Genomic DNA, 26,399 nt, shown 5'->3' with positions numbered 1-26,399 from the left:
AAAGGAGGTGCTGATGGCAGGGAATGGCACAGGCTGAAATGTGCCCCTTCTTTGCCTTCAGCTCCAGCCTGCTAACAACACCTGCAACAACAGGAAGCAGCAATGTTATTGCTACTGCAGATAGGACATCTGCTCATGTCAGAGGAAAAATGACGTTCCTATTGCATCCTGGTATAGGAAGATCCCCTTCAACCACAATATAAACAATGCAGAGAAGCTGCTGCATTAAATACAAAAATGAAGCCATAGTTCAAGGTAGTGATACTGCTAACCTTCTACCAGATGGTCAGAATCTAATTTAGCTCCCCTAAGCTAGGGTTTGTTTTTCATTTTGAAGGAAGAAATATTTTGCTTGCAGACTCCACAGTTACAGAGGGGAGACAAAGAAGTTGACAATATTCAATAAACAGAAAGAAAGAAACAGTGAAGCCACCCAAGCAAGTGACAAGGCTACAGTCACCCCCCAAAAACCCACTTAGGCACCAAAAGATGAAATACACATACAAAGAAAATAAATAAACCACAATGCATACGCATTTTTCCAGAGAATTTTCATGCTATAGCAGTGACCTCAGGTCACAACTGCTCAGTTTAAAATGCCAGGCTAAAGACACAGTGCAAACTCTCTAAATCTGAACGAATGTCACTGTCAGCAACAATTTAAAAGTTAAATATCTGAATTGAAGTAACATTTTATATAATGTAATAAACACAATTATCATAATCTATTCCCTTCCTAAGCACTGGGGGTGAATTTAAAGCTACAAGGAACAAAAACTTTCCTGTGCTGAAGAGTTCACAACCTAAGCAAGACACATCGAGTAGGCAGCTGCCCTGAGGAGATGGTGTTATTTGTCCCCCTTATTTATTTATTTGTATGGCTTGTTGTAGCACTGTAGTGGGTGGGCTTGTTATTCTGGCCACTGCAGACATACGAGGAAGATGATACCTTCAAAGAGCCATGCATGCCAATTTTGCAATGTGAATTACAGGCTATTTTACTGTATTATAGGAGGAAGACAAAATGCAGCATCAATGTTATCACTGGTTTTAGCATCTGTAAATTTTGTGTTATTTTGTTTCATCAGAGACCTCAAGGCTGTGCACAGGATGATTTTTTCCTTGCAGCCTTCTCTCATTTCTGTTTGTAGCTAATAAGAATAAAATCCTCATCTCCATTTATGCTAGGCAAGCAGAAAGATAGATTTCTATTTGCTGTCCCAAGTTTACTTGCTGTCTACTCTCTGTTTTGTGGTAAGTTTCACAGTGAGTGCTTTATGGCTTGGCTTGGGAAAAGGAGCACAGAACATGTCATCAAAGGTTTTAAAACTTCTCCTGTGACTGCCAGAGGTGCAGAGTTGGTCAGTTTAGACATCCCAGAACCATGATGGAAGAGTCCCAGGATCTTCTCCTAGCTGTTACTAGAATCTGATTTTGAATTTCAAGGGAACATAAGTGATTAAAGAATAGAAGTGTGATAGTCAAATGTAATGCATTACCCAGATATCATGGAAATTATGGGAGGAAAAGAAAGACCTCAAGAGGCTGTCTTGGCAGAGCCACTAATATTTACATCAACTCTTTACAGCTGTATCTGCTCCTAAAGCCTTTCAGGGATGAAGACTTCATAGCCCCCATGTGGTCTAATCCAGCACCCATCCATTCTCACTGCTGGATTCACTCCTAAGCTTTGACCTGAACCTTTCCTAAGAACATTTCACTTTACAAGTCAGTTTACGAAACAGAAACTGTGAAATCACATGCTACAAGCTGCAGAAAAATACATCACATTTCAGAGGTGTGGCAGTTTACCATAAACTAAGTTAAGAGTATGCCAAAGGAACAGAAACCAAATTTTCACCTTTGACTTATCTCTTCAACGTAGGGGATGTCTCAGCAGACACCTGGCAAAGAATTAAAAATATATGCCTGTCTCTTAAAAAGAAAACAGCATCAAGCTTAAATTAAAATTTTGCTGAGTTCTTCTACTTACAGCACACATAACGAGCAAGGTCTGTTTCTAATCCAAACTCTTTGTACAGCAAGCAATTGTTTAATTGGTCAAAACTATGGGTGAGAGGTGGTTAATGATGACATCCCAGTCAGCAAATGACAGAGAGTACAATGCAGCTTTTTCTTCCTTAACTGGTCAAGGAATCCATCCCAACATCACTGTAGACACAGGGCCATGCTTATCACTGCTGTACCCAGAATACATTGGGGTACACTACTTGGTGACAACAGAAGGAAAACAGTTGTGTCCAGAGGTCCAAAGCAATTTGTGTCTCTGAATAGCCCCAGTGTTCAGATCAGAATCACTGTTCACCTCTCTGGATCAGGAAAAACATTTCTCTAAGCTGCCACAAGACAGAAAGCTATGGCTTTACACACAGCAGCTCCTCTGTGTGTCACATTAGGAACTGTATAAAAATACACACCCACATGTACATACAAAAAAGCCAGGCCCTGCCCTCAAAGCACTTACAATTTAAACCAGCAAAGCAAACACTGCTTTTTACAATAACAGCCACATTATCTTCCACCTAAAATGGGACAAGCTGTGTTTCAGTGAAGCCTCCCATACAGGTTCCCTGCCCACACTGCAGACCATCCCTCTGGCCAGAGTTTGGCTGCAGGTGCCAGGGCTGCCAGGAAGAAAGGAGAAACCAGGAAATCCAGCAAGAGCAGCTACCTGCCCCACTGCCCAGCCTCCTCAACCTAGCCTGGGAAAGCTCAAGCTGTACTGAAGAGCAAGAGGGGAAGGCAGAGACTTGTCTGCAGCAATGGGAGAAATAAAAAGGGTACAAGTATCTGAAGAACACATGCTGAAAGGGTGGTGGCATCATTATTTTAGTTTATTTCTGAAACAGAGGCTTCTTATACACGTTAATGTTGTGAATAAAGGTAAATCAAACTTTATTCTTGGAATATCTTTGTGTTCAGTTGAGGAGCAGCATAATTCTGAAGAAACAATTGCACAGAGTAAGTGAGGTGAGGGGAAAATGCAGGGACTGCCAAACACCGGCAGACAAGCCAACGTTGGCAAAGGCTGCGAGAGTCTTTGTGCAGTGAGAAGGCAGGACACGTGCTCTGGCTTATGTGTTTCCTGATTCACCAGGAAGACAGAAGATAAAAGGCAGCAGTGGCTGTGGTACCAGTTGAAGTCCCTTTGGATGCATCACATTAATATGATTATGAGGGCAATGTGTGATCAGTCAAAGTTTAACTATTTGTTAGGAGGGCTGCTTGCCCCCAGAGGTATCCTGATCCTTCTATTCAAAGACTGGAAGTTACTCATAGTTCCCTTGCTCTATCAAGGTGATGTTTTCACAAACAAATGGACAGCCAGCTGTCCCCAGAGAACAAGACCTGCAAATGCCATAGACCAGAGCATCCACCAAGCCAGCGTGGCCCACTATGTGCAGAACAGGGCTCTTGTTCACAGACAGCTTTCAGAAGCAGCAGGTGCTGCCCAGGGGCCTGTGACCAGTGTCCCTGTGTCTGACCTTCACAACGCATTTCTGAGCCCACGGCACTGCCCTGCACTGGAGGAGAGGCAGTCCCCTCATCTCTGGCACACGCTGAGTTCCAGCTCAGTCCTGACTCCATCCCTCATCCTGGCTCCCTGGGCTGAGCAGGACTCCACCTCTGAAGGCCCCAGTGCCCAGACCCAGCTGTGCCTCTATGCAGCACAAACCCCCAGCCCCCATTACACACAGCAGGGAAGTCAAGTCACTTTGTCCTCCCTGTTCAGTCAACAAAAACTCCTTGTATGAGAACCTACTTACCAGCATGAAGGAGGGTTGCACAAACCAGTCCCATGGGAGAGTAATACAGTGAACATGGTGTTGCAATATATGTTTTCATATTAAAAACCAAACTAGAAAAGTGGCCAAGGGAACGGTGGCAGGACTTTTCAAGTCTGTTGAGAGTTTTAATCCAGAGATGGTAGCCTAAACTCATGACTTGTAATAGCTTTCTGTTTGGGAAACAGAGCAAGACCAAAAACTAGGCATGAAAAAACCCTGTTACAGAACTAGAGTTTGTTCCTGAGAGTTGTTCAAATTGCAAAAGACATTAATAGAAGCCTCTGGCTGGGACTAACTGAAAAGCAATCAAATATTGATTAGACAATACAAATATTGATTAGATAAAGCATGCAAGACCCCTCCTAACTCAGACTGTGTCATTTCCACAGATGAACTATCCCAACAACTTTAGCAGGAACTATGGGAGAGATGTGTAGAAACAGAAGGACAAATGAGTTAGCTGTAATCCACTAGCACTTCACAATAGCCTTCCACCCACCTAGTAGATCAGGGCCACAGAAATACCCAAACTTTACATCATGGCCACATAAATCAGTACTGAAGTCTATCAGATATGATGAACGTTCTGGACAGGAAAGAAAAACCAGCACAGTTTTCAGATATTTCTGAGGTCAGTGAGTGTTTGTTTTGAGGGCAGGGCTCCTGTCAGCATTGCTAGATAAGAAGCAAAAGGTACTGAGTAAGACCTCCATCCCTGCAGGAGTCCATGTTGTGAATTTGAGTGAGAGTCATCAAAACTCCTACCCTGTCTGTGCATTTTTACCAACTTCTAAAAGTGCAGTAGATGTTTACATAGAATGGAGATCATAAATCCCTTTGATCACCTACATTAGGACTGTCAGAACAGACAGTAAAGGGAATACAGCTTGCTGAGCTTTCAGATACACTGTTCTGCTCACTGTGAGAAACTGCCAAGGTTAAGAAATCTAGATTCTCAACAGTATCATGGTGTATTAGAGCCACATGAAGTGTTTCTGGATTAAAATACTTTTCAAATTAAATCTGCCACTCTGAGTAATTCCTACCATATGATAATACAAGAAAAATAGGACACAATCTAAACAAAAAAAATCCTTATTAAGATCCAACATAAGAGAATCAACAGATGAAGGATATTTTAACAGAAGCTATCCAGAATCTAAGAGTAGGAAGATAAATCTACACACATTTTTGGGTAGATATTCTGCCAGCTCTGGCACAAGGGGCAATCAACCAGAGGCATCATGTAACAGTGTGCCTGTAAAGACTGTCAGTTCACTGTGGCTAAGTGATCAGGGAATAAACACTGAGATAGAAACTTGTGAAACATCCCCAGTGCTCCTGAATCCTCAGACTGAGACCTGCAATCTTCTCAGGTATCAGAAGCACTGGAGGAAACTCTAGTTATTATCCTCATAAAGGAGATCCTGCTGCTACTGCTCTGCCTAAAAGCCTGGCCACCAGGGTTAAGTATTCTAGGTAAAGTGGTAAAAATACTATAAAACTCAGGTTCTGTATTCCTGCCACTGTGAGACAAGCTAAATTTGCCAAATGGCTTTGTGACCCCGCCCTTGTAAATCAGCTTGTTAATCATTATCGTCATAGAGGCGATAAAGTTGTTTTATGAGCCAACACTGAAGCAGTAACATTAACTACTTATGCAGGGACTGGTGTATTTCTCTGCAGATAACATTTATTAGAAGGCACTCTCTTTAAAGACACAGGTTTGCTTCATAACCTTCTTTTGGAGCACTGAGCAATCTGTTCCTCTTATTCCTCCAGTCTGATCTACATGTCAGACACAAGTGATGCCTGGAGGGTATGGGTTAAGTGATATGAAATCCCTAAAACACCTTGAACTACAGGTTGAAATCTAAACTGGATTGTCCTGGCCTCTCCTCCTGACAGAACAAAATTTATGATTATTTCTCAAGGCCAGACACACACTTGGCTCTGAGAGACAGACACAGACAGAATTTGCCAGGAGGCACTGACGCAATGCAGAAGAGACATGAAAGGCCGAGAGACACTGAGAAAATGGAAGGGGTGGTGGACATGAAACTCATTCATGATCCCCAATTACATAAATTGAGGAGAAAGTACTTTAATTCACAGGAATAATGTCACAAGCATGTCTGGCAGAAGGAAGCTACCCAAAGGAGCAGTCTAACAATTGTGCACAGCTTTCCACCATCCTCTACAGAAAAGGTTTCTGCCCCCATTGGTTGTTTTCTTTCTATCTCTCCAGAAACAGCTAGTCTGAATCATGCCTTTTCCTAACAAATTCAGAGGTAAGCTCCAGCTTTGCCTGGACTTTGAAGCACCACAGAGAATATGCTTCCTGGACTGAATGAAAGGGCAGATAAAATATCCTGAAGAGACTGTCTTCAATTCACCACTTGGATGCTCACTACCCTCCAAATTCCATCAGTGGAAGCTTTGTGGAGGAGGCCTAAACATTCAACAACCTTTCTTCATCTCCAGGACAGATGAGAAATATGCTTTTAAAGGAACTACCAATGATACAAGAAAACAGGTCTAGAAAAAACACCTTTAGAAACATCTAGTTTGTTCCTCACCCTCCAGCATAACCAAAATGACTGTCTGACTTGCTTAAAAACTTCTCACCAGAGAGATACCACAACAGTCCAGTACTCAGAACAACTGGAAAGTTGTTCCTAATGCCTGCCTCAGATCTTTTGCTGCAGTCAGGAACTTTACTTTACCCTCTACCTCCTATTCTTACATTGCAACATCTATTTCAGAAACCATTTTCTGACAATTCTCTTGTCAGTCACAAGTAATCTTTGTCACAAGCCAGGACAAGCAAAAGTGGACTGGGACTGCAGGAAAAATACAATGATTGCCTTTACCTATTTGTTTACTGGATAACAAGCAGGTATTTTCTGCATTCATTAAACATGCAAGTTGAGCATTAAAGCTGAAATGGCAAATGCAATCTCTGCCTCACCAAGATTTCAATGGGGTCAGGACTCTGTGATAAAAACACAGACTTGGAAACAAGCGTGCTACAATATACTTAGCTAGGGACAATGCAAGTTGCAGAGAAAATAAAGGGAAAACATTCCCTGGCTGGGAAGTTCCCAGTCATTTATATCTAGGGAACAGACAATGCTTATGGACTGCTAATTTCCTTGAGGATTTTTTCTCTTCCGTTGGCCAGATTCTTAACACCACAAATTCTTGTTATGATTTCAATGCACAATTAATCTTTAGTTCAGAGGAAAAGGAAATGGAAGGAGGAAGGATGATCATGAGGTAAAAGTCGCAGAGAAGCAGATATCAGATCTTTTGTGCAATATACTAATCAGCTGGCTTTCCTTGCTCCATTTTGACTCCCAGTCACCTCTTTCAGACTGCCTGTCTTGTTTATTTAAATTACAGGTGATATAAGGGAAAAATGATATCTTACTATTTGTGTGCATGCACACTAAAATCAGTCACTGTGCACTGCTATACAACAAATTAAAAAAGAATACAGCAGTAACTTCAGTTGCAACAGGCATGCTACAGGCCACAATCTCAGCTCCCAACAGCAAGAGTGATACCACCTCACCCTCTCCCTCCTCTTCCCTTTACACCCTCCACAGGTCCCCCGCTGTCCCAAAAGCCTGTTCAGCCTGTGGTACAGGTGACAGCAGGGTGGGCAGGAGCAGGCGAGGCCAGGGACTCTGTTCACCCACTGCTGACACCAGCACACATTGTGCCGCGCTAACTCATCACCCACACAGGGCAGAGAGCAGACCGAAAGGAAACGTGCAATAAACACTGCAAAGAACAAAAAGAACCCCACAAAACCAAGTGCCAAATAAATCAAACTACAGCAGAGCAAACTAGATGAATGAGATTTGAATAAACAGAAATCAGAAGCCCCCTTTGACTTGTTTGCATCAGGCAGTCTGCACCGATGGCAGAGTCATTTGCTGTTCACAGTCCTTCTGGAATAAACCCCTGAATATGTTTCACTTTAATTTGCTATTAGAGAGTTACTCCACAAATTAGCCCCTAACTAAAATAGGCACTGGGAAGAGGAAGAAATACAAGGTCAAAAGCAAACACTGCTAATCTCTGACAAGCACACATAGGCAGGGGGTGAGGTGAAGATGGAATTTTACATTGGCTGGGGGAGAGGAAAAACAAACTGGTGACAGTTCAAGTCAATTTATAGCAGGAGACAGAGAGGATGACAAAGTTCCTCCAAGCCCTCCCCCACTCTTCTCACTGAAAGGAAGAAATGCCAGAAATTTCAGCAGGTCTCTGGATGCAAGCTGACACAAGTGAAGAGGAGATGGAATTGTCTCCGTATAAAAACAGCATGCCTGGAAATCACCTGTGCCAGCTCCCCCACCAGCTCTGCAACAGGACTCACACTCACTGTGTTTCAATCGTCTCTCCTCCTTTCTCCTTCCCTCAAGGTTTCCAGGCAGCTACATGTCAATTTTGTCACACCCCAAGTTCTCCTGATCTTGTTGCAGGGATGAATTACAGGTTGTTTTAAGAAAAAGGTATTCAAGCAAAGGTTAAAGGCTGTTTTAATCAAACAAGGTTGAAAGAGTACCAGGAATTTGGCCAGTAGAAAACAGAAAGCACATTACTTAGCTTAAAAACATACGTGACTCTAAATACAGAAGCAAATATGCATTCAGGCAGAGAGTATATATACACTTTTTTTTTTTTAAGATTAAGCAAGCAATTGCATGCAGAGATATTAACTGACTCTACATGCCCACTGAGCAAGATGTTATTTTGTGAGTGATAGCATAAAATTAGAAACTTTCCTGCCTTGCATAAGGCTGGATCCGGGCACTTTAAGGAGGAGTCCTCTGAAGGATTTTAGAACAAGAAAGCAACATACCAAGAAAGTGGCTAGGGCTACTCTGAAAAAAACCTCTGCAAGTACAAAGTATATTTAAAAGAAAAATCTTTTAAAAATATTCTTCTCTCATCCAAGCAGGTAGCCCTGAGATAGTATTTTATTTCTTGAGAAATCTGTTTTTTCAGGATGTTAGTCCTGAAGGAACACCCAGCTGGCTCTCCCAAATCATCATTTTATGTGAAGTACAGCAATGAGTTTAGAGCTCAGTCTTTCACACTGCTAACCTGCATCTCCAGTACTGGGCTTTTCATTCTGCACAGCAGAAAATAACAGAAGAAACCTGTTTAGCACAAGGCAGCAGAAAAAGGGTAACTTACATGACTGCTGCTGCTTCTATGGGCTGAAAAAAATTAAAATATCTCTGGAGATCTCAACTCAAAAGCTCCTGTGAATCCCTGGCACCACTACGGGGTCATTTTAAACAGAGTTTCATTTTAAAAAGCCACATTTATCCCAAGTGGCCTAGATTATATATTCACAAGGAAAAGGACTACAAGTATTTCAAAAGGACTACAAGTATTTAATAAAACCTGTTAAAAATTCTGGTTTCATGCAGTGCTGGAACCAGTCCTACTATTAAAAATATCTACTAATGATCTTGCTATATCTCTAGACTTTGCCTGAAATACCTAATTCAGACGAACTTGTCTTCCTGACAGCCACCTGCCAAAATGCTCCTAACCAGCTCTTCATCCCCCAGCCTGGCTGGCTCTCCCATGCTCTCTGCCTGAGAGCCACTCTGAATGACAGCAACTCCCTTCCCCAGCAGAGCTGAGGTAAAAAGGAAATGCCAGTAAGATCACTGCCATTACCACTAATTGTAACCAGAGCTGTCAGCACTTTGGGGGATTACACACACACCGGGAATATCAGCTAACCTGAAGCTTCCTGTTCTGCTGAAAGGCTGCTCAGTGCTGGCAAACTCCAGAGTGTGACAAAAATAAATAATGTGCCAGGTGCTTTAAGATGACCCTGCTTGAGCAGGGATGTTGGACCAGATGACACACTGTGGTGCTTCCAACCTCACCTATTCTGTGATTCAGTGATAAAGGAGCCACAGGAAAGTAGACAAGCTGTTTAACTGCTGCTTTGTTATCAGATCTTTTAATATTTATGAAGAGAGATATTGTGTGTTTTTGCCATCCTAGGACTATTTTTGTTAAAAATAGGTTAGAAACTCTTGTAAAATAGCTGATAGCTGTTAAGCATGTACTGTTAGCTTGGTTACAGTAAAAGGGGTTTAAAGGGGTAGTTGTCAGAAATACGGTACTCTACGTACCGTATTACACCTAAGTAAAGCGCACCACCCCCAAGCGAAACGAGCCAGCCTGGACAGAACTGTAATGGGCCAATCAAGTGCCTTAAACCCTCATGCAAATGAAGGATCCAAAAAGAAACCGATCCAAACGGACAAAAAACAGGATAAAAAGGGGGCTTCTGACTCACTGAACCCGTGTCGCTCCACGTGGAACATCGGGGACATCGCTGCTCAGAAGACCCAGAGCCGACGCTGCAGCATCCTCGACGGGAACGCTCCTGCTTGCCCGCGGGCCCCCTTGCTTTAGGCCTTTCTTTTTTTATTACGATAAATGTTGAAATAACTTTTAGTACCGGGAGTGTGTTCCCGTTTTTAACCATTTTCATATTCCTCTGCTAATATACTTACTTTAGAACTATAGTTACTTTAGAACACTGTCAATCAGGCACAGCTCATAAAGGATGTACATTATGCCATTGTGGTCTAAGATGCATCTTTACATAGTTCATGTAGAGAACTATCTGGTATTATTACACTGCAGTAACACACTGCAGGACTTACACCTCTGTCACACATGCTGTGTCAACCCTTGCTTGGGAGGCTGGGGATGTGAATCAGTGTTTTCCCAACAGTGCTGAACTCTGAACTGTGGCAGCTATGGCACAGATGATGTGCCTGGCATTTTGCTGCCCTTGTTGAGCACAGTCAGTTTGCACAGAGAACTGTAACAGACAAATCTTCAGTCATCTCAGCACAGCCAGGCCTGCCCAAAACCTAATTCTCCTTCTCATTTTCCACCTCCTGCCCCTCGAGCAGAAAAAGGGCTTGCCTAAAATGAAAAGAATTTGCTGGTACAGCTACATGGATAAACCTCTTTGGTAAATAGAAGTTTAAGATGATGCAGCTTATATTGAATCACTGAATGACACAAATGACAGCAACAGACTTTTTCATGGATATAACTGGGTTTGCACTCATGATTTCACAGGCTCAGCTACGTACACTAAGAGCAGGAGGGCATTTGTCACATACCCAATTCAGTAACACTTCTGAAACTACAGCAAGCCCAAAGTATGTTAGCCAAATCCCATTTTTATCAATCAATGCAGCCACATGCACAGACTCTGTGTGGGTTAGATGCTACATCCCATTCTTCTACTGTATCAATAAAAAGGAACTGCTGGGCAGGGGCACCACCACTGATGGGCTTGGAATTCATCAGGCTGTATGTTACAAATCTATACTAAGCATCTATCAGCAATGGTATGAGGACTGAGTTATCAGAAAAGAAGTTTTACTTATGAAAAAAACAGCAAGTAAAAGGCAAAAGAAGTCCACATCTTGCATTCCTTGCTTTTGTTGGGACTGATGAAACAACTTGTCTAAATCAACCTAAAGCTTTGCATACATAAAAAAAGAGCATCTCTGATCTACTCCTTCACTTGTGTCTAGGAGGTGCAATGAAAGTACAGTGTGGGTTAAAAGCCTGGAGGAGTGAAGGAGACCGCATGATTTCTTTGCTCTTCTAAGACTTTCTAATCCTTATCTAACAATATATTAGGCTCAAATTAGGTAGAACTTTTGTTTCATTGAAGCTCATTTTTATTCCCCGCACTCTTGTTAGGAAGCCTCATATGCATAAAAACTTGACCAGAAACATTAAGATTTCCCAGGGAGGAATGCTTCTGTGAGACCAACAGTCCAGCAAGCCCAAAATGCTCCCAGGAGCTGTAATCAGTGCTGTGTGTAATCAGTGTTCCAAACGTCAGAGGAAGATGAAATCATTGATCTGTTTGTCACTAGGGGAGACATCTTCCTAATCCCTTCAGTATAGTACATCTAGTCTGTAATTTTATAATCCTTTTATTTTATGTACTGTAACTGTGGATATTCTCATTATGGATACTTAATCCTCTCAAAGATGATACATTTCTGGCCTCAGTGACACTATGTGGCATTAAACTCCTCATACCCATTGTGTTTTGCAAAGAAGCATTTCCATTAAGGATTTTTATGCGTCCCTCTTACTCACTATATGATCTGAGCCATATTATTGTGAGAACAGGGCTCTCCTGTTCATTCTTTCTTTGCACTGTTCTTCACATTATTTGTAGGTTCATTTATAGGTAGTCATGAAAGTTGATCCAAAGTCAATAATGTTTTAACTAAATTTCAACAGATTAGTTTATCTACAATGTTAAAATGAATAAATTATACTACATTAAATCCCTCTATGGACATACACATTCAGAATGAAAATGGCCTTAATGCAATTTATGTCACTTTGCTTCCAAAGTAAATGGAGATAAACCAAATGAAAGCCACTTATATTTTCAATAACAGTATTTACACAGTGATTCAAAGTAATTCAACTCATCTTTTTAAATTCCCATATTTTGTCACTTCATTATTTTTCCCTGAGTGTTCCTGTATAAACAAGTCTTCAAATTATCATCTTTTTAAATCTCCCATCTTGCTCACAATTTCCATCCTTGACATGCAGTAATTTTTGTCCTTATGTGGAACCTTTTCATTTTACTGTATCTTTTAGAGTTGGTATAACCAGGATGAAATAATTGCCATGATTAAGAGAGTTTTACAGTAAAGACCATCACAGAATCACACAATGTGTAAGGCTGAAAGGGCCCACAGTGGGTCATCAGGACCAACCTCCTTGCTGAAGCAGGGTTATCCCAGAACATGTGGCACAGAACTGTGTCCAGGCAGTTCTTGAATATCTCCAGAGAGGGAAAACTCCACAACCTCTGGGCAACAGGTTCCCATGCATGGTCACTGCACAGTAAAGTTCTTCCTCATGTTCAGGTGGAACTTCCTGTGCATCGCTGCAATAATTTTTGCACACTTGTGTATCTTGTTATTTAACATAAAAAAGAGGCAAGATATTAGTTAATTCTCTATGGATGAACCGTTTGAATTTGGAAATCACCACAATAGCCCACTCTAGTCTTTTCAAAAGCTCCCATCAACGTGCTATATGTAGTGTAAGGAGCAAGAATTACTTTTCAGAAGAAATACAAGACTCTTGTCTGAGTCAGCTGAGGTCCAAACCAATATCTAACAGTGTAAAAATTGTCAGTTTCAATAAAAGCAGCCCCATAATCACGTCTGTAAAATCTAAATGGACAGTTTTTAACTCCTGTTGCATGAACTCTGTTCATACCTGCACAGAAGTATCAGTAATGTCAGCAGAGAAGAGAGTTCACACCTCCAGCAGGTTTAGGATGAAACTATGCTGGACTGTTGACAGCACATCATGGTCTATAAGACTAATTCTTTTTTCCAGTATACTATGTCTGCTAACACCAGCATCAGGAGTGAATTCTTGCTTCCTAGCAAGAGGAGATCTCCTTCTTGAAAGCTTTAATTGACTGGAACAACCCTGGATAAACTGCCTGAGATGCAGAGGGTTATGGGTGATGCAGGGCAGACGATATGAGGTTGCAAAGACAAACAAGTGTAGCCCATGAGGCAGAACAGGCAAGCTGTGGTGTTTGTGCCTGTTAAATCACACTTGGTGTTTCTGCCTATTCAATGTGAACACACCTAATAAGTTATCTCATCTGCTGACACCAGGATTCTAAGAACATCTACCCCACAGGAATGCCCACAGATAGACCTCTGTAAACTTAAATGTAATCCCTGAGGCCTTGGTCTGCAGCAAAACCTTCCATAGCCCATGGATGCATTTCTGTGTACATACAAATAAATACTGTCACTTGCTGCCTCTTTGGTTACTCAATCTGCACTACAAGCCTTTGCTAACAACACAACTACCAGCAAGAACCACTGCCTCACCAGGATTTGGGAAATTTCCAAAATTAAGGAGAGTTTGTTCCATTTTTTTTTTACTCTGATTTTAACCTTACAGTAAAGTCTTCCCCACTAGAGCCCTATCCAAATGGATCCAAGTGACACCAGACAGCCCAAGTATATACTCTGCTAGATTCATAATATCTAGGCCTTGTTAAGGTTGGAAAGATATTTATATTGGATTTTATTTTAGAATAGTATTACAAGCTGCTTCATCTACTGCCAAACAGGCATTTCAACCTTTTTGCAACTAAGAACAGACCCTCAAACCCCATTTTTGAAACTCAGCTGCTTGGTAGGAAACAACCATATTTTCTAGGATCTTTAAAGGGAACCTGGCCAGGAAACAAATCAGAATTGAGCTGGGACTAACCAGGGTAAAGATTGCTTATATCTGCAGATTACCCCTCTCTGCTTTTCTAATTCACTCACCATGCCTTATCTTTCCATTAATCTTTAATAAACCTTTTAGTTAATTCCCCAAATACATGCAATCTACATGACAGCAGGAAACAGTGCAAAAGCAGTCCATGGATATGAGGAAATAGGCAGCAAAGGAATCAAAAGGAGGAAAAACTTTCAGGATTAAAACAACCTAAACTGCAGGTCAGTGGAAAATGATGAGCAACTGGGAGAAAGCAGCAGTAAGGGGCAAAGCAGACAGGAGGGAGGGGCTGTTAAGGCTATTAGTATTTATCTGACCATTGGATTCATTCTCTCAATGGGGCCCTCCTTTCTTTTCCACTCTGCATCCACTTCGACAAAAACAGTCAATCCGATTTCAAACTTGGAGCCTCTGAAATGTGGAAAACCCTCTCCATGCTGACAACAAGGATATAGCTAGATTAAAAGGTAAATGTAATTTAACCCACCCCAGCAGAAATGGTAATCAAATTATATTGCCTCTAAATACGATAAGTTTGGGACTGGGCCCCTCCGGGGAAGAGAAGGTGTCTTGCAAACACAAACACAAAGAAACATGTTATAGGAAAGTGCTAAATCAATGCATGAATTATGACTTCTACCCTCCTTCTCTCCCCCAGGGTGCTTGATAAGCTGCTGCTTGCTTCTAAAATATCTACTACCAATGTTAGGAACTGATTAAGCAGCTTACAAAGCACTGGGGGCTAATAGACAGGCCCACCAGGGAGACGGCAGCTCTGGAGTTAAGTAGCTCACTTTTTCATGGCTTGATTATTAAAGATGAGATAGCAGAACATGCTGAAAAGATGTGGAAACCTCAGGCAACTGGCCTTTTTATTTTATATATGGAATCATTTATATCCTGTGATTTTACCAGCCAACAAAAGCCACGCTTCCTGTTGTTCCGTAGTCTCCAGCTCTGAGGGGCATCTGAACAACCTCAACTTAATGTGTCAACTGAATATCCAGAACTGACTATGCTAAAAAGGCACCACTAGAGAAGGGAAACATAGGTGAAAGAAGCTTAAAATACTGTTTTATACGCCACTGGCAACAGCATTAGTGTGAACACAGAAGTGCCCAGGTCAGCCAGCACACTTCACCTCATTGCTTCTTTCACTGTGCATCTGAGCATTGCAGCACATTCACCTTAGATTCCCTATTCTCCCCTTTTCAGCTCTTTTTTCCAATTTTGTCTTGTTTAATCTGTTACAGAATAAAACTCTGCTGTTCAGGTAAATGTACTTCAAGGTTCTTGCTTAGTTGAATCAATAACAATGCAAAGACAAATTCTGCTGGCACATTACCTCTTCCATGGTCACATCTGTCATGGTAACACTGCAAGGCCCAGCTTTGTGTAGTGGGCTGACTGAGGTTTGGGGGGAAGGGGGGATGGGAGTTAGGTTCCCCCCACCCCTTCCTCATGGCAATGCTCAGCAGACTTTGTAAATAATCATGCTGCATTAGGAACTTTACAAACTTCAAAATTCCCAAGCAACTACTCTTTCAAGTAAAAAAATAAATACTACTTGTCACCTGTGGGCTGAGACTTTGATGAGAATTTATTGAGCAGATGAAAAATTTCTCATAGCAAAGTTCTCTTCACGAACTACAGGTTTTTTTCAGTCTCTTTCCATCCTTATTTGAACACTGATGCTCTAGGCTTCCATCCCTAATTGATGCCACTGTTAACCCATTTTTATACTAAACTACAAACCACAGACACAACTTGGAAGTGCAGGTATTTATGCTATGAATAGCTAGAAGAGAAATGCACAATTAGCTCTGAAGGCAAGAACAGGCTCCATGTGTAACAGGTAGAATAAAGCAAAGACACTCACCTGCTGAAGGTCTGCCAGAGAATAAAGATGGATTTGTTGAAGAAGATACTCTCTGGGGAAGATCCTGAAAAGAGAAAAATGGGTATGTGTCACACCCTTTTGACTGGGAAACTCATAAGTTTCCTCTCCCCACCAAATAACAGCAGGACAGTCATACTAGAGAGAAAGAAACTGGAATTGTATCACCCTCTAAGCACAAGCTATTTTTACAGTTTTCTGCATGGGCACAGCAGTCCCACAATAAGAATAATTTCTGTGCCAGTGTCATTCTCATATTGTCAGGTCATATACTGAGACATTAATAGCCACTGAAAGCTCTTTCTGATCACAGATGATGATTCTTTAAACAATTAATGCAGTAATAAAAACAAATAATGCAAATAACACATCAGAAGTATTTCTTATGGTCTCAGATAAGATTCCTGGTCTGCTACAAAGCTGTAACACTTAGTTTCACGTGTGATTTATGGTTTTGTAACTGAAATAACTATATTGGGAAAAAGGCCACATAGGTACTGTTCTTCCAAGATCAAGTTGACTGATATCAATTCCCCTTTCCTTACAGAAATATATGTATTGGTATAGACTCTATAATGACTTACTTAAGAAAGCAGTATTTACCTTACGTAAGCCAAGTTTCAGGCAAGACCATTGCTTATATACTGACAGACCTGATAAGTAAAGCAAAATTACAGGAAACTGAACAGAGAAGAGATGCCCTAATTAGACTGATCAGCAATAACATGAAAAACTAGGTTAATATAACATCACAGAGAAAAAAAAAAGGACATTGGAACGTTAAGTGGATATTAACTAAAAACGTTTATGAAAATGTATCTGCTATAAAAATGTCAAGAACAGAAAAAGAACATCTATCTTTGTGTCCACGCAGAGAGAAACAACAATCTGACCAGCTTTACTTTCCATCTACACAGAACAAATACATCACCACACTCAGCTCTCCTGGGGAGGGGAGATTACTCTTGCAAGAAAAGCAACCGAGTATCTTAAGAAGTGAAACCATTTCCCACCACATGTTCTCTTTCAGAGAAGGAATTGTAAATCCAGTTCCTAAATCTCCATCACATTGTTTTAAGGCAATACAGAAATCAAACTCTTCATATTATTAAATGCATGAACAAAGCTCTGGCAAAGACTGGTTTGTAATGGTAGAGCTGAATGGCAGTGAACAGAGAGACCACTGCACATGTTCAAAAACCCCAAAGATAGTGAAAGGCTGATATGAACTTACATGTTATCTTGATATGAGACTATTGAGAAAGCACATAGTAGCTCAAAGAAGAGATTTGAGAAGCTACAACAACATAATCAGCTAAACCACTGATGAAGAGAATAAGACTACCAAATGCAATCTCTCCACAGCACACGGATTCTAAGAAACAATGAAAGTAACTCTGTTTCTGGTATTCCATTAGTTGTCTTAAACAACTATACTTATACTGACTTATACTGATAGTTTTCAAAGCTGTATGTACTGAAGGGACTAGAATCTTTCAGTGCTGCTAAGGTGTACAGTACAAATAATTCATAATTCCTTCTGTACTTTTGAAAATAAATTTATTGGGGTAGGAGGAGAGAGTTTTGCAAGCAAGGCACTGACAACTGCAGACCAACCAGCTCTTCTGGAGCTGGACTGTGCCACTGCTCCTTCTCCTCATCAAGTCTATCCACTCTACCCACCCAATTCTCAGCTGCAATCTCACTAGGGCATTGCCATTTTCCCCTTTCAGCTCTGTAGGTTGTACTTTGCTCCTTTTTCAGGGGACTGTGTTGCAGTGGCTCTGCTGCAGCACACCTTCAGAATACATTTGGCACAATGTCAAAGACCACTGGAAAACAGTCAAAATTCAGACATCAGACAACATATGAGACTGGAATTGCTCATTTGCACATAGTAGACTTACTAAAAGATAAGGAGTCAACTCTGAACAGCATATTAAAGCATTATCTGAGCATTTCAGCTCAGACAGTACTTCTTTCACTAAAATTTATCATCATTCTCCCTGATCAATCAGGTAGGCACTAAACAGCTTTGCAGAAACTGTATTATCTGCTGATGTCCTTAGAGCACTGCTAAGGAAAACGATTAGCTAATGAAACATTTCTTGTTCAGGAAATAGCCTGAATAGTCCATAATGCAAAACCTGTAAATGACTAGTATTGATGACTAACCTCACACTCCCCTACCTTCAAGGATGGCATTTTATTTCCTCATTTCCTGCAAGTTCTAACTCCTAGTAAAAAGTGTGCAGGTGAAAAGCAAACTCATGATCAACCAAATTCCTTTGTCAGGCGAGTGTCAGCCAGCACAGGCCCTGGTGACAAATCTTATCTCTATACCTGTCCCGTTCCTTAAAACATACTAATTTGCAGCAATAGCTCTGCAGAGCTGGTATCCAATGCACCTCCTCCCTTCCAAATCTACTTCCAGGAAAAAAAAAAGTAGGCACTGCCCTCCCAGTTTTATGCAAAACATATATATACATGTGTACATATAAAAAAATACACACACACACACATATATATATATATATATATATATATATATATATATATATATATATACACACTCAGCACTCAAGTGAGAGGAGTGATTATTTCCATTGCTACAGAAACTGAGACATAAAAAAACCCTCAGTAAGTAAGGCTGGTCCAGCTTCTGATTTGCAGCCCTTCTTATTGACTTGAAAAATTAAAACTGGTTCTCTGTGGTAGGCCACAGAGAAATATCCGGGCACTCAAAGCTCCCAAATGCAACAGCATTTACAGAAGTAAACGTTGTAAATTAAGTAACTGGGCCAGTCCCTGCATGATTCCCAATAAATGCAGAGATGCAAAACACTCCTTCAACATATGCTCACAGCACCAAAGGTGGAAACCATATAGAACCATGGCTGTGAAACCCTGAAATTGCCTAGAACAAGGCAGCACAGCCCCCACTCATATAAATGAAGTGCTTTCACCACACCTGTGGCATGCTGAGCAACTGCTTCAAAAACAGGTCTTGCTGTGCTGCATGTCTGCAATTAAGTTCTTCTCCAGAAAATTTCTATTAGTCTGGTTTGGAAAGAAAAATCCAAAGCTCAACAGCTACCTGAATGTAACTGGTGAAGCCACCTCCCAAAAATGCATCTGTTCATTACCAGTTTTTGTCAGCCTCTAGTGGGTGGGGAACAAGCGTATAACAGGCACCAAAATACCAAACCCAAACACATTTTCAAAAAAACTCATGAAATGCAAGCAAATCAGTTGGGGCAGGAAATCCATACAGATCAGGTACTCCAGTGAGCAAGAAAATGACTGATGCCTGGTTTCCAACCATTTGCTTGCCTGCACAGGTTCTCTGAGCCTAATGAGGTCACGGCTGACATAAAGTCCTTTTCAGTAGGAGGCACACGGGACTAATTCAGAGCCTCTGGCTTCCCAACACAGAGGCCTCCTCCCATGTAGCCAGTAGGAAAGTAGTGTCTATGCTCTCTCTGTCACTCTGTCATCTACAACTGAAACTGTTCAAAGGAAGCCAAAGTCAGTAGAGAACATCAGGCAAGATGGGGCTCACACAAACACCACACCACAGCATTTGCATCCAGACGAAGTACTACAAGGCATCCAAATCAACCTAAAATCACACTCTTGTCCAAAAATCTCACAGAGACCCAGACTAGGCTAAGATAATGACACTTAGGAACACTTCACTAGAAAACATGTATTTTGTTTCTGCACAAGGTTGCATCAGGAGCTTTGAGCATGCTTAGATTAATACAAGGCCTTGATACAAAAAGACCAAAACATGTCTGAATTTTACTTTTCCCTTAATATAAAGGTCCTTTATAAACACCAAATGGGAAATCTCTGATTAGTCATTTGAAAGCAAAATAAAATGTCAGTTTTGTAAATCTTTTGATTGATGTGCTACAAATAACTAGATTTTTTTTTAATTGGTCAATTAAGGGCATTCAATAAACAGTGGCCTTTCAGTCAAATCTTAACACAGTAAAGAAACTGGAGTGAACTAGACAGAGGTCAAATGCAAGATGTTAAGTCTCATCACAATAAAAACTCAAACCTCTGCAGCTTCAGAATGGGACCTGTGACCCTTGAGAGGCAAATGGTATCGAGTGCACGTCCCACTAAAAGCACCTCCTAAGCTTTCCCAGTTTGGAAACTCCCGGACAAGTTTCACCATTGATGAGTCACAGGACTGCTGTGCTGTAAACCCTGGCTACCAGTCAGGGTTTAACCTGCAATGAACAAACCAAGTTCAATGCTATCCAGCCTCTAGCTTTGCCAGTTATTGTGAACAATGAAATCCAAAGTCCTATTGGTTAAAGGTCTCTAAATTGCTTTATTGTTATGTCCTAGATATAAACACAATCAATACAAGCAGAAAAGAAACACACTATCCAAGACTTTTGATCCAACTAAAAGAAAGAAGTGAGCATTCTCAGTTTCTGATTATTATTCTTTTTTGCTTGATACTTTGTAATCTGAAGTATAACCTTCAGGCAAGACAGAAATTTCATCTGTTCCTTCTTGGGTGATCTTATCAGGTAAGTATTTGCACAAACGAAGGTTATCTTTTAGTGTCCTCCTGCAAACAGAACCACTGATAAGAGTTTACTTTTTGCATTTGGATAAAGTGTGTAGTCATGGTGCTTTGTTAGCACTAAGTAATTGCTCTGCATTTAAAGCCTGTTTATCACCAGCCTAGGTAATTTTTCTTCAATGGGTTAAATACCCTGACAGCTCTGCTAAAGCTACAACCAATTAATCTGCCTATGCCTGACACTATAACCAAAGTACAAACGTGATAAGCAAGGGGAACTCTTCTTTTTATAGTGCAATCAAAAGTAATCAAGTTAGGTGGCAGGTGGGCACAACCAAGTCTCCTTCATAGCAAAAAGCCTCTTAAAACCTAGGATGTGAGGGGGAAGGGAGGGGAAGGTGGCACCAGGGTTTCATGTGCCAGCCAGGAGTGTCTGGTTAGACCAGGTTGAGAAGTGTATGACTGAGCTGTGACTCACAGGGGACACAGATGACCCGGTCCAGCACAGCACTGCATTCAGCCTCCTCTCCACCCCTCTGCAGGAAGCTGCTACACCCACAGCTGGCACAGCACCAGGGTACCAAGTCCTCTTCCTCATCCAGCACAGCTCATACCCTGGCACTGCAACTTACACCTTTGGAGCTACTGCACTACACTGAAAAGTAAAGCAGCTGAAGGCCAGCACATGCTGATTATTGCCATTCCCGTGGCTTTTTGGCCCTGAACAAGGGGCAAGAGCCCACTTTGGTCCTGTCCCTGCAGCCATGCACCAGCACCAGCTGCAGCCACATGTGGAGCAGACAGGCAGGACCTGTGTGCAGTCTCATCTCACTGAGAGTAGCTCAAATTTTTCAGTTACTATTTGGTTCTAGAAGTACAGAGGGGTATCAGTGAGTTGCTAGTTATCCCAAATATACAAGGCAAGGTAAATAACATTTGCTGGGTTTTTTCTTGCAATTCATTTGATATGGACATTGTCAATTTAAGGTAGAGAGAGAACAGCATCAGAGGTGAGGGGAAAAGGCAGGATTTTTTCCAGTGTTGCTAATTCTTATAGTTTTCTTCAAGCTTTTGATTTTGTGATTCCTTGGAAATCTTAGCTCCTGGAAGTTTGCTGGGAAAGAAGAACCCAAACTTTCCAGCCAACAAAAGTTACTCAGAAAAGCAGGGCTTTGGGAACTTAGTGACTTTAAAATCAAAAAGTAAAAATAAATTAATGAATTTAAACCAAACCAAAAAACTACTTATTAATTTAGTTCTTGTGGCATTATACCAGATTCTTTTTTTTTTCCTCCTAATTCTATGAGCTTATGCAGAAAAGCATGTGTGAATCATTTCACATTCATGAGGTATGAACACTTCTGGTTATGTTCTGGGAACAGTCACTCCCACATATCTTCAGCCCACACTAAGTGCTAGATTTATTAGCAAGCATGTCCAGGTAAGGTATTATTTTATGTTGTTATGAAATTCCCCAAGAGCACCCCTATGTTAAAACAGTTACTCTTATCATCCATCAGCGATCCTGAACCAGTTTATAAACTTCCTACTGAAATGCAGTACACCAACTCCCTCTCCTTTGTGGCTCCTTGAGCAAGGTTACAGGAACATTGTGAAAGACAAGAATTACTACAGATTTAACTCATGAATCAAGTACCACTGTTACTAAAAGCAGAACAGAGAATTAGAGACACAGTTTCATTTTGAAATCAAATTAGTTTAGATCCCCCAATTTACTTGAAATTAAGAATAAGAAAATGGTCTTTGCTTTTGTCAGGCACTCTTGAACCTTTGCACTTTGCTGCTGTAAGTTCTGATATAAAAACACAGGGACAAAAATGGCACAAGTCATATTTAACATGGTGTCCACATCTAACAGGAACTTGTTTTTAAAGAATTGTTTTTTTGAAAGCAACTTGGTCTCAAAGGGTGAATGGAAAAGAGATGAAAGAGATGTAATATCACTCATCTCTTTGACAAGGAGATGCAGGTGTGCCCCTAGACCGTAAAACGCTAACGTGAACTGAAAGACCCACCTGTCTTCTGGAAGACTTACCATGGAAAGCTTTGGCAGGTTCCTCAGCTGGATGCTTACCACGGTAGAGCATTAGCCTGTGCTTTTGACCTTCCCTTGACATGAACAGACAGCAGCACTGCCTCCACCCTGGCTGCTCTGGCACACATCTCAATGCTTCAGCTGTTTGCTACCTCTAGTTGAAATGAAAGCTCAAATTCCACCTTAACACCATCCCCTCAGTTTTAGCCATGCACTTTTTAAGAGGCTAATTTGCAAGATCCTACATGCAGTTACCTCTTCCAAAAGAGAGAAGAGTTGAAGCGAAGAGCTGAAGGTAGTCTGTTTGTATGAGCTCCACCAACAGGCAATTTTATTTCAGCTACTGCAATGACTACACGCATACAGGATCTAAATAAAACAACAAATGGCTTGTGCATACTTCTCTGCATTTATTTTCTCACCTTTCCTCACCTTGGGTCGTTGTTTTGTCTTAACACTGGTTCTTCTCAGGATATGTAAATATCCTCTGTGAATGAGTTTCTCTCTCAGCCTCTTTCTAACCACCCATGCAACAAATTTTCTTCTTCTGTTGGTCTTGCCATTATCTCAGAGCCCCGAAACCTGTTTCTTCCCTGATCAAACTTTCTTTTTGCAGTTTACTGCTTTCAGAACCTGTATCTTTGTTCTCCTGCTTTGGAATTTTCCACTCCCCATATGGCAAAATATTGCAAAGAAAATGGAGAGTCTCCTTCAACAGTCTGGAGATGACTTAATGACCTTCTGTTGTCCTTGGCCTGAAAGATGACATAGCTCCAGCTTCACATACATGAGGTATTTGGAGGTATAGTGATTGCATTAGATAATCAGTATTCCTGTGATGTGTTTAGACAGGTTCCCCAATTGCCACACAAATATTCTGAAAGTAATCTATTCCTGTGTCAGAAGTGTTCTGTCTAAGGCCTCGCTGTTGGAAGTGACAGGACTCTATTGTTCAGCATAACTGAATTTGGACTTGTTTCACCTTGTACTGACAGACCAGCCAGCTCAGCCATGACCACGTCTGCAGCACTGGAGGTGCACATTTAACCTCCTGTTATACAGGAAGACCAAACCAGAGCCTGCTAAGTGATGTATCTAGCACTGGAGTTTTGCTGGGGTAAAACTGATGTATTGCTGTTCTGAACTGCAAATTTAGATGTACAGCTGAGAGAGCAGAGAGCCCAGAGGGCTTCCCAGATGGAGCTTGAAGGTTGGCCTAGGTTACCCTACCTTACAGTAGATAGGCAGGCACCTGAACAGTACTCCAAAAATCATTCTGACAGTTCCTTCACTTGAAGAATCTTCAATCATGACAAGAACAAAGCAAACCCAGAACAGAACTTGCATCATTCAGCACAGTTTCATAGAATACCCTAATTATTTAATGGACTCAGATTCTGTTTCCTTCCCAGCCATCCATTTTATTGACTCCATCTTGGTTTGTCTGGGCCATTCATTCACCAACTGCAGGCAGTGGTGGAATCTGTACAGCTCCACTTGCACTAATTCTGTGTTGGCTCTAGGTTTCAGTCCTGTATGCCTCTCCATGAACAGCATCCACACAAGCAAGGCAATAAAAACAAGTGAGAACTTGCTCCCTAAAGACATTTGAGGCAAATGATGTGTTGCAATACTGAGGTGGCAGTTACAGTTAACTAGGCATAACAACATCCCTTGTAAAACAGGGAGCTCAGCAACAGGCTGGGAATCTCATCTGGCTAACATCAGAGGAACACTGCTGATAAGTGCTGGTGGAGGGCCTTATTTCACCTCCCTGCCAAGTCCATGTTCCTTATTTTTACCCCCTGCACATATAAAAGCGCAGAATCCAGTGGAGCAATAGGTGAGAATAAATCATTATAACTGACGAAGACCGTTTTTACTGTGAGCCTTCTAACTACTTTAAGGATTTCTTCTGTCTTTTCCTTCCTTCCTCCCTTTTTTTCTTCCTTTCTTTCTACTGTGTCACTTGCATCTTCAAGGTTCACAACGTGGTTTCAGTCCTGAGCTCCCTGCTAGATGCCAAGTTTCAAAGTTCTCAAAGTACCTATCTCGGCACACCAAACATTATAAATAACATTTCCACATTTAAGCTAACTGGATCCTGAGCTAACCTGGTTTATAGCCATCTGGAATTCTTCAGAAAAAGTGACTGTAAGCATTGTAAACAGTTTTGTCTTCACAGAGGACACCAAGAGTTTCCAACTTCATTGCCATCTTCATTTTGTGATCTGGGTTGAAGAGCAAGGCATAGATTTAAAGTAGATGATAATGCAAATAGTATTAATAAAAGAAACCTCTGAGTGATCTGCTTTTCCCTAATAAGGCAGGCTCTATCAGTGTCCCAGAGGCAGCAAGGTGCCAATACAATTAATCAGTCTGTTTTTAGTTCTCTGTAGACAGCAATATTAACAGTTTGTTTCAGTCTGTTTATATGGGTCTGACAGGTCTTCAAGATGCTGTGTTCACTCTCTTGTGATTAATAGTTATTCACATACTAAGGTGAAGACCAAGCAGAAAAAGAATGTTTTTAGAGGAGGACAGATAACTGTATTCTCTCTCACCACCTTTCACTTTTAATTAGGAAACAGTACTAAATTTAGGAATGCTGTCTCACCATATTGTTTAAACTCCTCCTTTTCTTGCAACTTGCCCCTGGGATGAGCCAAAGGAAAATTTAAAATCACATCTTTTCTTTGTTTACTTTTCAGCTGTGCTCTATAAAGTCATCACATTGGTAGTGAACATCTGCACACTGGGATACTAGATAAAGGTAGGAAAGCCATTGGGAGCATTTTGTGCAAGGAATAAATTCCTATGGGAAAAGAACTTCCTTCTTTTCATCTCTGCAAACCTCTTAGGGAACATCTGAGGAAACAAATGAGCACCAAAGTCACCTCAATGGAAATTACAAAAAAAAGAAGGAGCTGGACTCCAAAGTGTGTATTGTACATTCCTTCAGGAGCTTTTACACTTTCAGCAAGTCCTATAGTACAAAACCAAATCCTTCTTGGGCTGGTGTCCTTCTCTCCACCACACAGCTTTAATTGGAGATGGCATGAAAAATAAGAAAAATGAACATTAGGAGTATTGTTTCCCAGTTTCTCCTACCCGTTTCATTTTGACACAGGGATGTCTTCTCTCTCCTCTCTGCTCCAAGAAAAGAGCAGACTCACATTTCTGTGATACATTTTGTCCATTCTCTCTTCTATTTCCTCAGCAATTGTCATCTCTCCATTTTGGAGATTTTGGGTTGTTCCTCTTTTGTCCTGGTTTCTTCATTAACTCAATTTCCTGAGATTTCTTCCTTATTTGAAACTCCTTCTGATGGCTTTCCCTCATCCCTTTTTTTACCTCTAGTCAATTGATTGCTATGCTAGGCCTCCTTTGAACTCTCTTTTACTGTCTTACCCAAGTCCATTGAGTTCCTTGCCTCCTTCTGTCTATTTTAATACGAGAATTACTTTTTTCAATACTAATCAGAAAGCATAATTTTCTTTCTTCTACTTTTTCTGAGTAACCTTCAAAAATCTTACTTTCCCTTTAGTTTTATTGAAGAGGATGGCATAGAAAACCAGTTCTGCAAGAAAATACCATCCTCTGGAATAAAAGAAAACCATCTTAATTTTTAAAATGCTGTAAGCTGCCCTAGCAAATAATAGGAATTGAGTAATAACACACAAAAACATATTAACCCACAGTGCATCTGACACAAGA

At 41.0% G+C, this 26,399-nt stretch overlaps 1 protein-coding gene across 7 annotated transcripts in view; it reads right to left on the bottom strand.

Moving 5' to 3' along the window:
- Nucleotides 1–26,399, bottom strand: part of PLEKHM3 (pleckstrin homology domain containing M3) — a 75,037-nt gene that overhangs the window by 21,720 nt on the left and 26,918 nt on the right. For all 7 annotated transcript variants that reach the window (XM_053982862.1, XM_053982865.1, XM_053982866.1 and 4 more), the window contains exon 5: nt 16,060–16,123. In XM_053982862.1, coding sequence (XP_053838837.1) covers nt 16,060–16,123 — 64 coding nt within the window. The remainder of the gene's footprint in view (nt 1–16,059; nt 16,124–26,399) is intronic.

The sequence above is a fragment of the Vidua macroura genome, chromosome 7 (assembly GCF_024509145.1).
Source record: "Vidua macroura isolate BioBank_ID:100142 chromosome 7, ASM2450914v1, whole genome shotgun sequence".
NCBI classification, from domain to species: Eukaryota; Metazoa; Chordata; class Aves; order Passeriformes; family Viduidae; genus Vidua; species Vidua macroura.
This window is presented reverse-complemented; position numbering and strand designations above follow the sequence as displayed.